Genomic DNA, 14085 nt, shown 5'->3' with positions numbered 1-14085 from the left:
TAGACTCTATTATACCTTTAATTTGAAGCTCACAGTGATATATCATGTCAACATATAATATATGAATGGAACTATAACTATTGTTAATTTAAAATTTTTCGTCAGTATATCTAATTGTCGGGTTGGAAACAAAAAATACACTTCTGTTGCCTTCAACTCAACACTTATATGTATCGACAAAGTATGTCAATTAATAATGCTTATTTCCATTCTTATGTCGATATAACATATTTCGGTGAGCTTGAAATAAAAGATACCACGGAGTCTTTTTTTTCATATTTAATTATTTTACTTGAAATTGACAATGGTTGTATAACTACCAAGCTTTATTTTCCAAGTTTATGTCTCCCAGTTGATTCGATGCGCAAGAGAGTGTTCTATGTATGACCAATCTCTAAAACGAGGTAATTATTGACAAATTGCTGAAATAAGAATATAAGCAGTCTCGTATAAAGTCTTCCGTCCGTAAGTTCGGATTTTTCCGTTATTTCCCGATCATGACAAGGAGCACACAGCAGGTGTGACCGATCGATCGGCAGGGTATGATCACTCTCCATGGCACCTACTCCAACTCTGATTTTTGGAGGTCTATGTTTGATCTGCTCTTATTGAGTATTGTTTTATGAATTTTAAATATTAAATACATGTACTGTTTGGTATCTCCATATGTTTCACTCCATATTCTAAATAAATTCTTATTGTTCATATGGATTATCGGACCAAATCTTAGGTGATATATATACATGTATTTATAACTTGTGCATTTCATGAAACGTTGATATGAAATTAAAAACTTTTATGCAATGTGGATAGTTCTTTTATTGAATGTGGTAATACTTTCTGATATTTATGTCATTTTACGCTCTAAATTCGGTCTTATTTTCATCTCCACATGTTTAAGTGAATAGTTTGTGCCAGTCCAGGGTTTCCTTGTTACACCATCATATTTTTTATCGTCAATTTTGCCATTTCTATAATATTTTCCATTTAAATTGTTCTGATAGCACTTATAAAACCCCCATGCTGCGTGGAATCTCTTTGCGCAACTTCCTCCAAATTCCTTCACAACTTGATCATTGTCAACATCTCGAGTGGAGAATTTTTTATTGTTATGTTTAATCATTCCATCACCGGCGTCTCCCTCGTAATCTCCGATATGCAATTTGTAACCTTCATCTTCATCATCAACTACAAACGTGCTATATTCAGCGTATTTATGGTTTTTATCCCAGTCCGTCATCTCAATTCTAAGTGTGTAGTGATCCTGATTTGTAAGTCGGTGTATCACGTTGTTCCCGAGCCAATGTTCTCCACATACTCCTACAAAATAATAAACGAAGAATTAAATAAAACAACTACTTCAAATATCTCTATGGTGCAAATAGCTTGAAAGGCAAAACACAAATTGCTATTTGAGAATGGTATTTCTTTGCAATTTGAAAATTTCTTTCATAATATAATGTAAAAAAAAAAAAAAAACAAGAGGCCCATGGGCCTTATAGGTCACCTGAGCATTATGCAACAACTTTCCAGTGATTGAATTTGATTCATGTTTTAATCCAGATGCTATGGCATTCACAATTTTGAAAGAGGCCCCATTGATCATCATAACAATACACTTAGCAGTTGCTTAGTTTGTTTACTTAATACCCATAGGCAGGGTAGGGGAACAAAAAATACACTTCAAGTAATCAGTAACATTCAGCATGATCAGTAATGCCCCAATCATACATGAACCCCTGACCCTAGGCCTAGATCCACACATTGCACAATTTTTGAAAAGGCACCCGTGCTTTTCAAAAATATTTGATTAATACCAAGGAGAATATTTTGAACAATTCATCCAGTTTCAGTATATAAGTACAGCCCCCCCCCCCTCCTTTATGGTACCCCTGACCCTGGGGCCTTGAAATTCACAATTATGGAAGATTAGTACCCTTGCTCATCATAACTATATAGGTAGTTCATCTGCTTAATACCAAGGAGCAGAGAAGAAAACTTTCAAAGATTCAATGTATTTTCACTATATAATCAATAGAGCCCCGCCCTATCACTAGAACCCCTGACCCCAGGGCCATAAAATTCACAATTTTGGAAGAGGTATTCTTGCTCATCATAACTATGTAATTAGTTTATTTCATTCCTAGGAGCAGAGATGATAGATATGCATCTTTCAATATTGTATTTCATTTTCAAAAAGCTTAGTAAACCAAGAAGTGAAGGTATTTTTGGTTGCAATAAACATGAAAAAATATATTGTTTTGTGTATAATATCATAAAGTTTTCAATTCTATTATCATTTGTAAGTGGTAATTCACCTAAGATAATATTTTTAACATTAAATGCAATTCTTTTTAAAATTGTTCTGTATGTATGTAAACGACTAAACTCAAGTTCCTCCATAAAGATATAATATGGTCACAATGAACAAATACATGCAGTACAGTTTCAGTTTCTTGGGTACAAAACTTACAAACATCAGTAGTTTTTATATTGATTTTCTTAAGATAAGAATCTACAGGGAGGATCCTATGTAAAATTCTATATTGTAACCACTGTACAGAAGAATCAGAAGTAGTCTTAAAACAAACTTTAAAAACATCTTTTATACAAATATCTGTCACTCCAAAGGGAGATAAGTCTTGATTCCACTTTGGAATTGCTGTAGGAATTATATCATTTTTATTTATATAGTTGTAAATTCTCTTTGTACATTTTTCATAGTGAAAAATATTTTCAAAATAAAATGGTAAATTAGGCTGACAATGTTTTCTCAAGTTCATTCTATCTATTGACATTTTCTTTAAGAATTTAGAGATAGCAGAAATAGTACTATTATACTGCATTACGCATACATTGGAAATGCTGAATTTTTCTTGAAAGGCGGTTTTTGATAAAAAATTGCAATCTTCTGACAAAAAATCCCCAATATTTTTAACTCCACTTTTATACCAATTTTCTATAAAAATACTTTTATTACCTACCTTAATATTTGAATTATACCATACAGGAATATTGCAAGCCTTGCATTTCATTTCTACATCCTGATCTACATTCTTCAAAACATGTTGCCATGAAATAAAAACATCAAACCAGAAAATATTATTTTGAGGTATTAGACTATTTAAAATATAAACATCACCAAAATCTATAAATTTGTTTACAACATGTCTACCATTAATTCCTAAAAATATGTCCAGCCATGGCTTACTACTTTCTGATACCAATCTTTTGACCCATGTACATTTCAATGATTTTATGAAGTAATCAACATTTAACATTTTTAATCCTCCAGATAAAAAATCTTGAGTAACTATATCTCTTTTAACTCTATCACTTTTTGATTTCCATATAAATTCAAAAAGGTCCTTACACAATGAAGATATTATGTCATAGCTAGGGGTAGGAAGAGAAATAAATAAATGAGTAAGTTTTGGTAAAATCAGTGTTTTTACAACGGTGACACGACCGATTGGTGTAAGTATTCGCCTTTTCCATTGTTGGATCATTGATTTAATTTTTGGTAAAACAAGTTTGTAATTTATGTCAATAATATTTTCTAGCTCTACAGAAAATGTTATACCAAGCAAAGTAAAAGTTGTGGATCCCCAATCTAGTTTCCATCTTGTATGATGAAAAACTTGACTTGAAAATTTTTTCGAGGCAATCCAAATAATTTTTGTCTAGAACTATTTATCTTTAAACCAGATAATTGTGAAAATAAATCCAATGTATCAAAAGCAGCAAACAAAGATTTTGGTGAACCATCAAGGGCAAGCGAGGTATCATCTGCATATTGAGAGATTTTGTGTTCTTTTTCTTTTACTATTATACCTTTTATATCTCTGTTTTGTTTAATGAGAATAGCCAGGATTTCAGCACAAAGGAGGAACAAGTAGGGAGCAACAGGATCTCCTTGTCTACAACCCCTCTGAATAAAAAATTGTTCTGATAAAAAACCACATTGTAAAACTGAAGCTTTAAAATTAGTATTTAGGATTTTAATCCATTCAATAATGTTGTTTCCAAAACCAAAATACTTCAAAACTTTATAAAGAAAGGTCCATGAAATTGAGTCAAATGCTTTCTCAAAGTCTAATAGCATCAACAGACCAGGAATATTATTTGACTCTGTATAAGACATTAAGTAATAAATAAATCTTGTATTTTCCCCTATAAATCTACCTTTAATGAAACCTGTTTGTGTATCAGAAATAAGATATTCTAGAGTCGACTTTATTCTACAACTTAAACATCCAGATATAAGTTTATAGAGGACATTTAGTAAAGTAATTGGGTGCCAATTTTTTAAGAACTGTCTAGGTTTATCACCTTTGGATATACAGGAAATAATCCCAAGTCTCTGAGAAATAGGAAGTTCTTTCTTTGAAAAAATACAGTTAATTGCATTTAAAATATAACTTTTCAAATCTATCCAGAAAAATTTGAAAAACTCAGCTGTAAAACCATCACTGCCTGGAGACTTGTTATTTTTCATATTCTTAAGAACATCTAAAATTTCACTTTCTTCAATATCTTTCTCAAGACTATTAGAAGTCATCTCATCAAGTTTTTTAACTTCCGCTGGGTCAATAATATCATTCAGATCTATGTCAATACATTCTGAATCTTTATTTGAATATAGTTCTTCATAAAAAGATTTAACGTGGTTTAAAATTTCAAATTGATCATAAACAGTTGATTGTTCATCAATCTCAACCCTTTTAATAATTTTGTTAACATAGTTTCTTGATTCCAAATTGCAAAAATATTTTGTTGGCTTTTCACCCTCTTCTACCCATCTAGCACGGTATCTAATTAAATGGCCTTGCATTTTAACTTTTCTTAAATTTTCAAGGGTTACTTTTTTTTCTTCCAAAATACCTGTATTATTTTCATTATTTGTTTCTAATCTCTCTATTTCTTCTACAAGGGATTTCTCTAACTTTTCTCTCTCTCTTTTCTCAAATGAAGAATATGAAATAAATATTCCTCGTATTTCCATAAGAAGAATTTCAAGGAATATAGAGTCATCCATATTTTTTTTCCATTATTTTCAATATCATTTATGTTTTGTAAATATTGACATTTGACTTTTTGTATAGTTTGCTTCACTCTTTCAACATACACTGCATCATTCAGTAAACTATTATTAAACTTCCATAGGCCACGACCTTTATTGAAGGGATTGAATTTTAATTCTAGAACAACAATAGAATGATCAGATCTGTACCCCGGTTTAACAGTAAATTCTTCGACAAGATTAGATAATCCTTCAGATATTAAAATATAGTCTAAGCGGCCTTGTTTGACAGGGGTTTTTTTCCTCCATGTATACACTTTTTTTTCTGGATTCAAAATCCTGTAATAGTCAATCATTTGTAAATCTTCCATAATTTCTATTAATTTTTCACGAGCCATTGGATTATTTACATTAACATAATTGTATGTATCTATTTCTGGATTAAGAGCAAGATTTAAGTCACCGCATAGTACAAAATATTCATTGTCTAATTCTAGAAAAATATCTCTAACCTTTTCATAAAATTCTGGACAGTCAGTATTCGGTCCATATACATTTACCAAGGTAAACCTATTGTCTTCAATGGTAATATCAAGAGCTACTAAATTCCCTTCCTTATCTCTCTTATCTTTGTGGACTTTAAATTCAAAATTATTGTTAAAAAGAATACTTACTCCTCGTGAATTCGATTTATATGAACTAAAATAGCACTTGTAACCCCACTGAGCTTCTACAAATGGTTCTGTTTCATAGGTAAAATGTGTATCTTGCAAACACAAAATAGAGAAACCCTTTTTTCTATAATTTAGTTAAGGACATCTTGTCGTTTCTGAGGTGTCGCTAGACCTTGGCAGTTCAACGTTACGATTTTTATATTATCGTTTATCAACAAAAACTGATTTGTAAAAGTGTAAGCAACCTCCAAGCGAAATTTTCGACTACATGACTGTTGTATTCTCTCACAAACACACTTTCACACTCACTCAAAAATGTAAACAAAACTGAAAAAAGAAAATATATTAAACAAAAGAAAAGGGTATGTACATGTACGAAACAAACTCTTTGCATAAATTACAAATGCATAGTTGAAAGAGTTTAATAGCGAGCGCAGCGAGCGTCGCGAAGCGACGCTCGCGAAGCGAGCTCAATAGACTAACGTGTAAGAACAGAGGAAATTCGGATTGAAATGTGTACATACGTCAGCCAAATTTCTCTGTGCAACATTCCCAGAATTCCTGCACTACCCAATGTCCTTTGCGCGAATATTTCCGAATAAATAATCAAGTAGAGCTTTTCAAAAAAGCTTACCGTCTTTAGCAACAATTTTAAACAGTAAACAGATCTACACTTAACAGGCCGTATAATTCTTTTGAATTTCTTGATTTTGTATTTCTAAATAAGCTTTTTACGGGCATTAGCCCTATCACGGTTGTCGCTCGGTCATCTCCGTAAACTTTGACTGGCCGGGAGCTTTCGGCAAACCTCGGATGATTCCCATTCACTCTTCAAACAAGAAAGGGGAAAAGAATAAAACAAACTGTAAAGCCTGCAAGCAATAACTATCAAATTTTATTTATAATGAAATTAAAGAGACCTTTTTATTTATTGCTATAAAAAATATCATGTAATTAAGAAATAATTACTGCTGATTTTGTTGAGATTGGAAATCTTGCGAAATTGTTAAGTCGTACGAAAAATAGATCATCAGAAAGTTATCTCCCTTGCCTTGAACAGCATTTCAACCAATGAAATAATTGAAAATTTTCTCATCATGCAATTTCTACCAATCACAAAAGAGAGGAAGTGCATAGTCCGAAGACTGTAAAAAATTCAACTATACAATACCTAGACTGGTACCCTGACATTGGTTAACGGGCGCAAGCGCCCTAAAAAACCAACGACAGGTAACCACTGCCATTTTATCGCGTCACAGGAAACAGCACTGATGAAAAAATCTATATTTAGACTAGCGTAAATCCAGAAGTGCTGAAGTAAATAAACCCTTCTCTCTGCACTCTACACTGCTGTTAACAAAGAAAGTAGACGGATTTTAAGCATCTATAAAACCATAAAGAAGTGCTGCCTCAAAAACCATTAAATGTAAAGCGATATCACAGGACCGTCCCATATGCATATCCTACCAAAATAATTCAAATCAAGATCTATTGCATGATTAATTTACCTACATATTTACCACTGATATGATTAAATCATCGATTTAGTTATAACACTTGTTCTTTATCATTATAATATTTATGTTCTAAAGTTTACGGGGAATGCTATAACTCGTCTCTCTAACTCCATGTGTAATGGTATGCACCAGGGAGGATTACAATGTTTAACACTACGGAACATTTGAAAGTTCATTGTGACAATATATTGTAAGTTAATGATATACTCAGTTAATAAAGTCCTAACTATGTTGTTTGAATAATTTCACCGTATTCAATTGCTCTATTCATCAAGAAAGATATGCTACGTTTTGTTTTCTCTGTTATTTAAATCGCTGGATCCACCTAACATTCTTCTCTGCAAGCATCGATGCTATTTATTTTTGGAATGCGCAGTACTATGCGCGAAGCAAGCAGTGAGTTTTTCCACTGTCATGGCGGCGGAGGTTACCTGTCCTTGTAATTCCTAGCGGCAGCGACTGGAATCAAGGGCAGAGAACCAGTGCTATACAATACCCGTCTTCCAAGGAAGTTCTCGGCCAGTCAAAGTTTACGGAGATGACCGAGCGACAACCGTGGTAGAGCTAATGCCAGTAAAAGGCTAATGTAGAAATACAAAATTCAAAAGAATTATACGGCTTGATAGGTGTAGATCAGTTTACTGTTTAAGATTGTTGCTAAAGACGGGAAGCTTTTTTAAAAAGCTCTACTTGTTATTTTGTTTACCTCAAATTCTGTGCCGATGTAATACCGGACATACTTCTTTGGTCGGTAATTGAAAAATCAAAAACAAACATAAACTTCTTTTTTCCGGAATATATATACTATAAAAAAGAAACCTGTTCAGAACAGAGCTATTCAATCCGGGAAAAAAGGAAAAAAGCAAAAAACTAGTTATATCACAAAATGTCCAAGAAAAGAAAAATCGTGTTGCAGGACACTCTTTTAGCTTATCGAAGTTCTTTGAGGGCGTCAAATACCGCTTTCTCCATTATGTCCAAGCGTTTCGGACCAAGATGTTTTCCCATCATGCGCGATATCACAACGGATACATTTGTAAAGTTTTCATCTTGCAGAATTTTTAGCATTTTCCTTCCAGCTCCAAATTCGCCGTCGTCACAGTATCCGTCATGTATAGTCCCAGAATTGTCTTTAAAACGGTATACCAGTATATTGTGATTTGCACGCCCATAAACTGGATCCATGGAAATTTTCCTGTAGAAGTTCCGAACTTTTGCATATGTCTCTACCTCAACTGCAGCAGCACTAATTTGGTTTCCTGATTCTGTGTGGGTGATAGAGCGTTTAACTTCAATTTCCTCTAGTTTTTGTTGTTCTTTCTGGTCAAGTTGTAGAATTTCCTCGGCGTTTGGTGTCTTCACTTTATCTCTGTAAACGGACCCATTCGGGAAAACCAATTTGTCCCCCACAACTCTCGTTTTGATATTTTCGCTCCAATATTTGCTGTTGAGTTCAACCAGTTTTCTGCAAGTTTCGTTAACTTGAACTGGAGACTGGGGGTGATATAGAATGGTAGAATATTCCCTTCATCTTTCTTTTTTCTCTGCTGATTCAGTAAACGGTCTTTGTTCTCAAATCTCACTAACCGGCCTGTTATAACCCGGGGCTTATCTCCTTGCCTTCTGTCCCCCGTATTCCTATGGATATTAACGAACTCTATTCGTTCTAAATCTAGGTGTTCATTTAGCAGGCGGGGAATTTTGCTGAATAGATCTTCTCCTTCTTCTTCTTCCAGGTTATGTATTGTATAAGGATATTGTTTTTCATGGATCGCCCTTTCAAATCAATAATTTCCTTCTCTTGTTCTGTGACTCTTCTATCAAGTCTGATTACAACCGATTTTAACATTTCAAGATCCTTACGTAGGGATGCATTTTCAGATTTTAGACTCTCTATCTCTGTTATATTGTCTTTCTGCTGTTGTGCAATGAATTGTACCTTGTCTTCAAAGCCGTCCTGTTCCCATAGATCAGCCTTAATATCTCCAACGGCTTGTGATAGACTTGCTAAAGTTTTAAAAGGGTCCGCTATTTGCTCAGGGCAAGGAGCAAACGGTACACTGAATGGGGTTAAAGTTCCAAAGTTAGTGGAGGGGAACGGCATTTTCTCAGTTCCCTTAGACTTAGACTCCGGCTTTCTTTTTTGTGATTTCAACTCACGACTGGACATTGCATACACAGCGGTGCACAGTTATTTACCAAAAGTTCCAAATAAGCAGATACTTACACAAAAAAGCTTCAATACCTCCACTCAAAGTTAATGATAAACTGTTGACCCTTTTTTCGGCACTTTGACACTTTTAACTCCGATTTTGATCTATTTTTTCTTCCCACTAGCAAAGCATGACCGCCATGGTCAATTGTCACGTGACGTCCTCAGTCGTCAATTTGGCCAGTTGGAGTGATATCCTGCAACCTAACACCGGTCCTGTCATAAAAGGGAAACCATTATACACGTAAGACCCATCATCTTGTTTTAATATACAAAGTAACACGAGGCCTGTGAACCACATCGCACTTTGTAAAAAGTAGGTCACGGTTACTTATTTTTGACATTTTATGGCTATATTTAAGTATCTCAGGTACTTATTGGCTTAGAATCATCAAACTTTGTCATGCGTCTTGGGTTTTCGGCGATTGACGACCAGAAAGTAGGTTACAGTGACCTACTTTTGACATTTTATGGTTATATTTAAGTATCTCAGGTTCTAATTGGCTTAGAATCATCAAACTTGGTCATTTGAGGCATCTTGAGTTTCCGGAGTATGTCGATCAAAAAGTAGGTCACGGTGACCTACTTTTGAATATCGCAGGTACAGATTGGCTTATAATCATCAAACTTTGTCAGTAGATGCATCTTGGGTTTTCGGTGGTCGACCAAAAAGTAGGTCACTCTGACCTTCTTTTGACATTTTATGGCTATATATAGCTATATTGGGTTCTTATTGGCTTAGAATCATCAAACTTTGTCAATTGAATCATCTTGGATTTTTAGAGAATGATGATCGAAAAGTCATCAATCTTTGTCAGTTAATGTATCTTGTGTCCTCAGAAAATTAAAATTAAAAAGTATGTCACCATCACTGGCGGATTTAAGGGGGGGTGGGGGGCGCACGCCCCCCCCCCCCCTAAAATTTTCAAACTATGATGTGACTAATATTTATAATGCCACATTTTGGTACAAAACCAACCAAACCACTGTTATTCTGCCTGGTTTTACTCTTAAAATACACAAAAATCCAGGAGCTTCCGGGGGCTGCGCCCCCTGGTCCCCCCATTCAAAGTATGATATAACTAGTATTAAACACGGCGTACTTTGTTACATCACTAACCAATACCACTATTAGTAAGTACTAAGGTAAATCGTTTATTATGGTGACATGTGTTACAATACAATGAGAACTGAGAAACATTCAATACAATATTATCATTCAAACATCCGAACCTATATGCCACTTTTAACAAAAAAAATTGAAAAATATGCACTAATATAGTGCCTGGTTTTACTCTAAAATACACGAAAACCCAGGAGCTTCCGGGGGCTTCGCCCCCTGGGCCCCCATCAGGGCTTCGCCCTGGACCCACTGGGGGCCTTAAGGCGGCCCCCAGACCCCTTGCCTCAACAAATTTATCCACGCCCCCCCCTAACCGCAAATCCTGTATCCGCCCATGACCATAACCTACTTACAGTATTTTATAGTAAGATTGAAATATCTTCAGTCCTAACTTGCTAAGAATTATCAAATATTAGTTGATGCATCTTGGGTCTTAGGATAGATTGTATAATTTATCAGAAGAGCGATTCAATGCCCTTGGGCCACTTGTCTAATGATGCCATTACAAAAGGCAGTATATTGATGTATCGGCTCCTGCATTGAAGCGGTCGTGGCCCATTCAGTCAAATAAAATACTAATCACTCAGTCCCAGTATTATGTTGTTTGATACAATAATTCAAGCAGTAATCCCTGTTTTTAAGGTTATTTCATATTTGATAATTTAAATGTATACATTTTTCATGACACTGTATGGAGGCAGAGAATTGAGTTTTAAAAATTTATGCCCGATTTCATTATTTATGTTTATTACAATAAAATATGCTCACTTCAAAAACATGACTCAATTTCATTGTTTATGTTTATTACAATAAAATATGTTAAATAACATGACTTCTTGTAAAAAAATTTTTAAACATAGTTCCCTTTCCATTCGCTTTATTTTAACTTTGTAAAACTGTCTGAGTTGTTCCGCCACTGAACATAGCGCATTAGGAAATGAGAACAAAAGAACTGTTAGTTCAGTAATTTTATTTGATTGGAGAGAAAAAAAAAATCTCAAAAACAGCAAAGCCACTATTGATCATATTTATATGACATATAGTTTGAAATAGAAATACATTGGAAAATCGTTTCTAAAAATATTTTTTGCAGGAAAAGCAAAGTCATATTTGGTCATATGTATGAAAAAGCCTGAAAAGGTAGTGTAATATCATGACCTCTGATTACATATCAATAAAAATCAAAGCGGGAAATATGAAGAAAAATATTCAGTGAATGATATCTCCTGGATGATGGTCTAATTATAATTTATTCTAATAATTATGTAGCTTACTAGTATATCCCATGGATAAAAGGGTAATTAAGTATGATCGATTCTTATAATCAAAGATGATTTAAATAGTTAGAGATTAGAAGCATGAACGTGCAAAGGACAATCTTGGTTTCACTCAGATGTGTTGCTGTTGACTTCTCGTCTACCACACATCTGGTACCAACGAAGGTGACAGCATTGAGATCAGATAGACTGGAGAACACGGATTTCAATATAGCGTTATCAGCAGGAATGTTGTCCTGTGGGGTGCATGAAGCAGGGACTGCTGGGTCCATCAGCTCACAATCACGGTCAGCTATTTCAGCTTTGAAACTAGCTGTAACGAAACACAAATGAGTACTGGTCATCATCATAAACTCAATATTTAGTGGTAATACTTGGAGAAAAGTACAATATTATTGGTGGTAGATCATGGAAACAAAGGACAGAGAGATGCTCTAAGTTTTATTCTTGACATAATTGTATGTTTTGCAGTAATAATGTAAAAAATAAAAGCTGCGATGGAATTAGTAGGGTAAAGGGGGAAAAGGGATCCATAAGGTGTGTTCGTTGGTACCCGATTTTTCCTTAAAAAGTCTGTCCATGGACTTTAAAATGTTAATGAATTAAATAAAACAGCTTACCTATATTGCAAAGTATATTTAACCGAATGTATATACTAATTCATTTAAATAAAACATTTCTTACTTTGGGTTCAATATGATTTTTAATGTAGAGAATTTGCGATATAGCTCATAAATTTGGCAAATCATATTTTCAGAATATTAACTCACACATCTATTATTAATTCAGACAATCTTACGTGAGACGATGGGAACGCTTACTTCCACGGTGACAGTGCCGGTGTAGGTCACACACTTGTACACTTGTCCTGACGTTTGATTACTTGGGCACTCAACCAAACTCACGCCATCGGCTGCTTGTCCTGGAGGGGTGCTGGCACATTGAGGACTATCGGTCAATGGAATGCTTGAGAGAATTGGTCTGAGAGTTAAAGGGGCGTCCGTTATAGCCACGTGAGTACATTTAGAGCATTTCAGTCCTAAATAAAGCAAAATGAAATAAAGGACTGCTATGCAAAAAAAAAAAAAAAATACATGTACTTTATTACATTTATAAATTATAAATAGAATATTTCCATCAAATTCCGGTTTCTTTACTATAAGACAGATAAGGAAATCATTCTAATTTCACGATTGATTTATAAATAAAGCAAAATTTATCCACTTAAGACGACTTCTGGGGACATTTACCTTTAAGCCAATATTAAAGCACTAATGTTTATGCAATACGAGTTAATAATTAGTCTCTCTACTTAATTATTAGTGACTCACACTACAGGACCTTATGAGCAGAAAAGATATTTCCTCACTTCCTTCTAGAATTTCTGAACCACAGAGTATTTACAGAGACAAATTTGTCGTCCGTGTTTTTGTATGTCAAACCACATATAAAAATTAGTCTGATTTTAACATGTAACATTTTACTTACCAATTACTGTGTCCAAGACAGTTAACAGAACAATAACCAGGGATGATAAATCCATTTCAAAATCTGAAAGTTAGAGTTAAAATATAGATATTCACCATAGTGCGTTTAATAAGTTGTCATTGTCTATTTCTATGTATATGATGAATCATTGTTACAAAGAAAAAGTGTTTCTGTATAAGGCCCACAGTTTTTTGAACGATGTGATAATCCATAAGAGCCACTACGATGCATTTGGTAAAGCAGAACAGTGTCCAGTTCTTAATAAGATTCAGGTGGTTTCCTGGTAGGGGGGGGGGGTAGGGGAAAAAGATATCTGTATATTTCTAATAACTTAGTAAGCACCTTTCCATTACTTGTTTACTAGAGACCGTCAGTGAGTATCACCGATATATGGCAAACCGTTAACTTCTACAGTCCTTTTCTCATAGATTAAAATCAGTGATTTTTGCTAACAGGTGTTAAATGTGTGCAAATTTTAATTTTGGTGTGTGAAAGTAATTTTTGCGATACGTTCTACTGCACTCGCTGTCTGCATGTGTATCAGTATGATATTTTAATGAATCAACAATGCTATATTTTATCAACAATTTTAAATCAGAACTACGAAAAATATTGATATTGCAGCATTAATAATGTCACATTTTTATGGCAAGCCCTTTTGCTATTTATTTGGAAAATAAAAAAATTTAAAATTACAGAGATATCTCTCATTTTAGAAAGATATCACTTTAGAAATAAAGATATCTTACAACTTAAAGAGATATCTCTTTG

General features: G+C 34.1%; 1 protein-coding gene across 1 annotated transcript in view; it reads right to left on the bottom strand.

Annotated features, from left to right (window-relative positions):
• The window catches only part of LOC134274342 (uncharacterized), a 44752-nt gene extending 31352 nt beyond the window's left edge, over nucleotides 1-13400 (bottom strand). The window contains exon 1 of the mRNA XM_062756620.1: nucleotides 13352-13400. Coding sequence (XP_062612604.1) covers nucleotides 13352-13369 — 18 coding nt within the window. The 5' untranslated portion in view covers nucleotides 13370-13400. The remainder of the gene's footprint in view (nucleotides 1-13351) is intronic.
• Nucleotides 13401-14085: the final 685 nt, after the last annotated feature.

The sequence above is a fragment of the Saccostrea cucullata genome, unplaced genomic scaffold (assembly GCF_032062105.1).
Source record: "Saccostrea cucullata isolate Sc308-1 unplaced genomic scaffold, CSIRO_AGI_Scuc_v1 ctg1274, whole genome shotgun sequence".
Taxonomy (NCBI): Eukaryota; Metazoa; Mollusca; class Bivalvia; order Ostreida; family Ostreidae; genus Saccostrea; species Saccostrea cuccullata.
The sequence above is the reverse complement of the archived record's forward strand: the minus strand, read 5'-3'. Positions and strand labels throughout refer to the sequence as shown.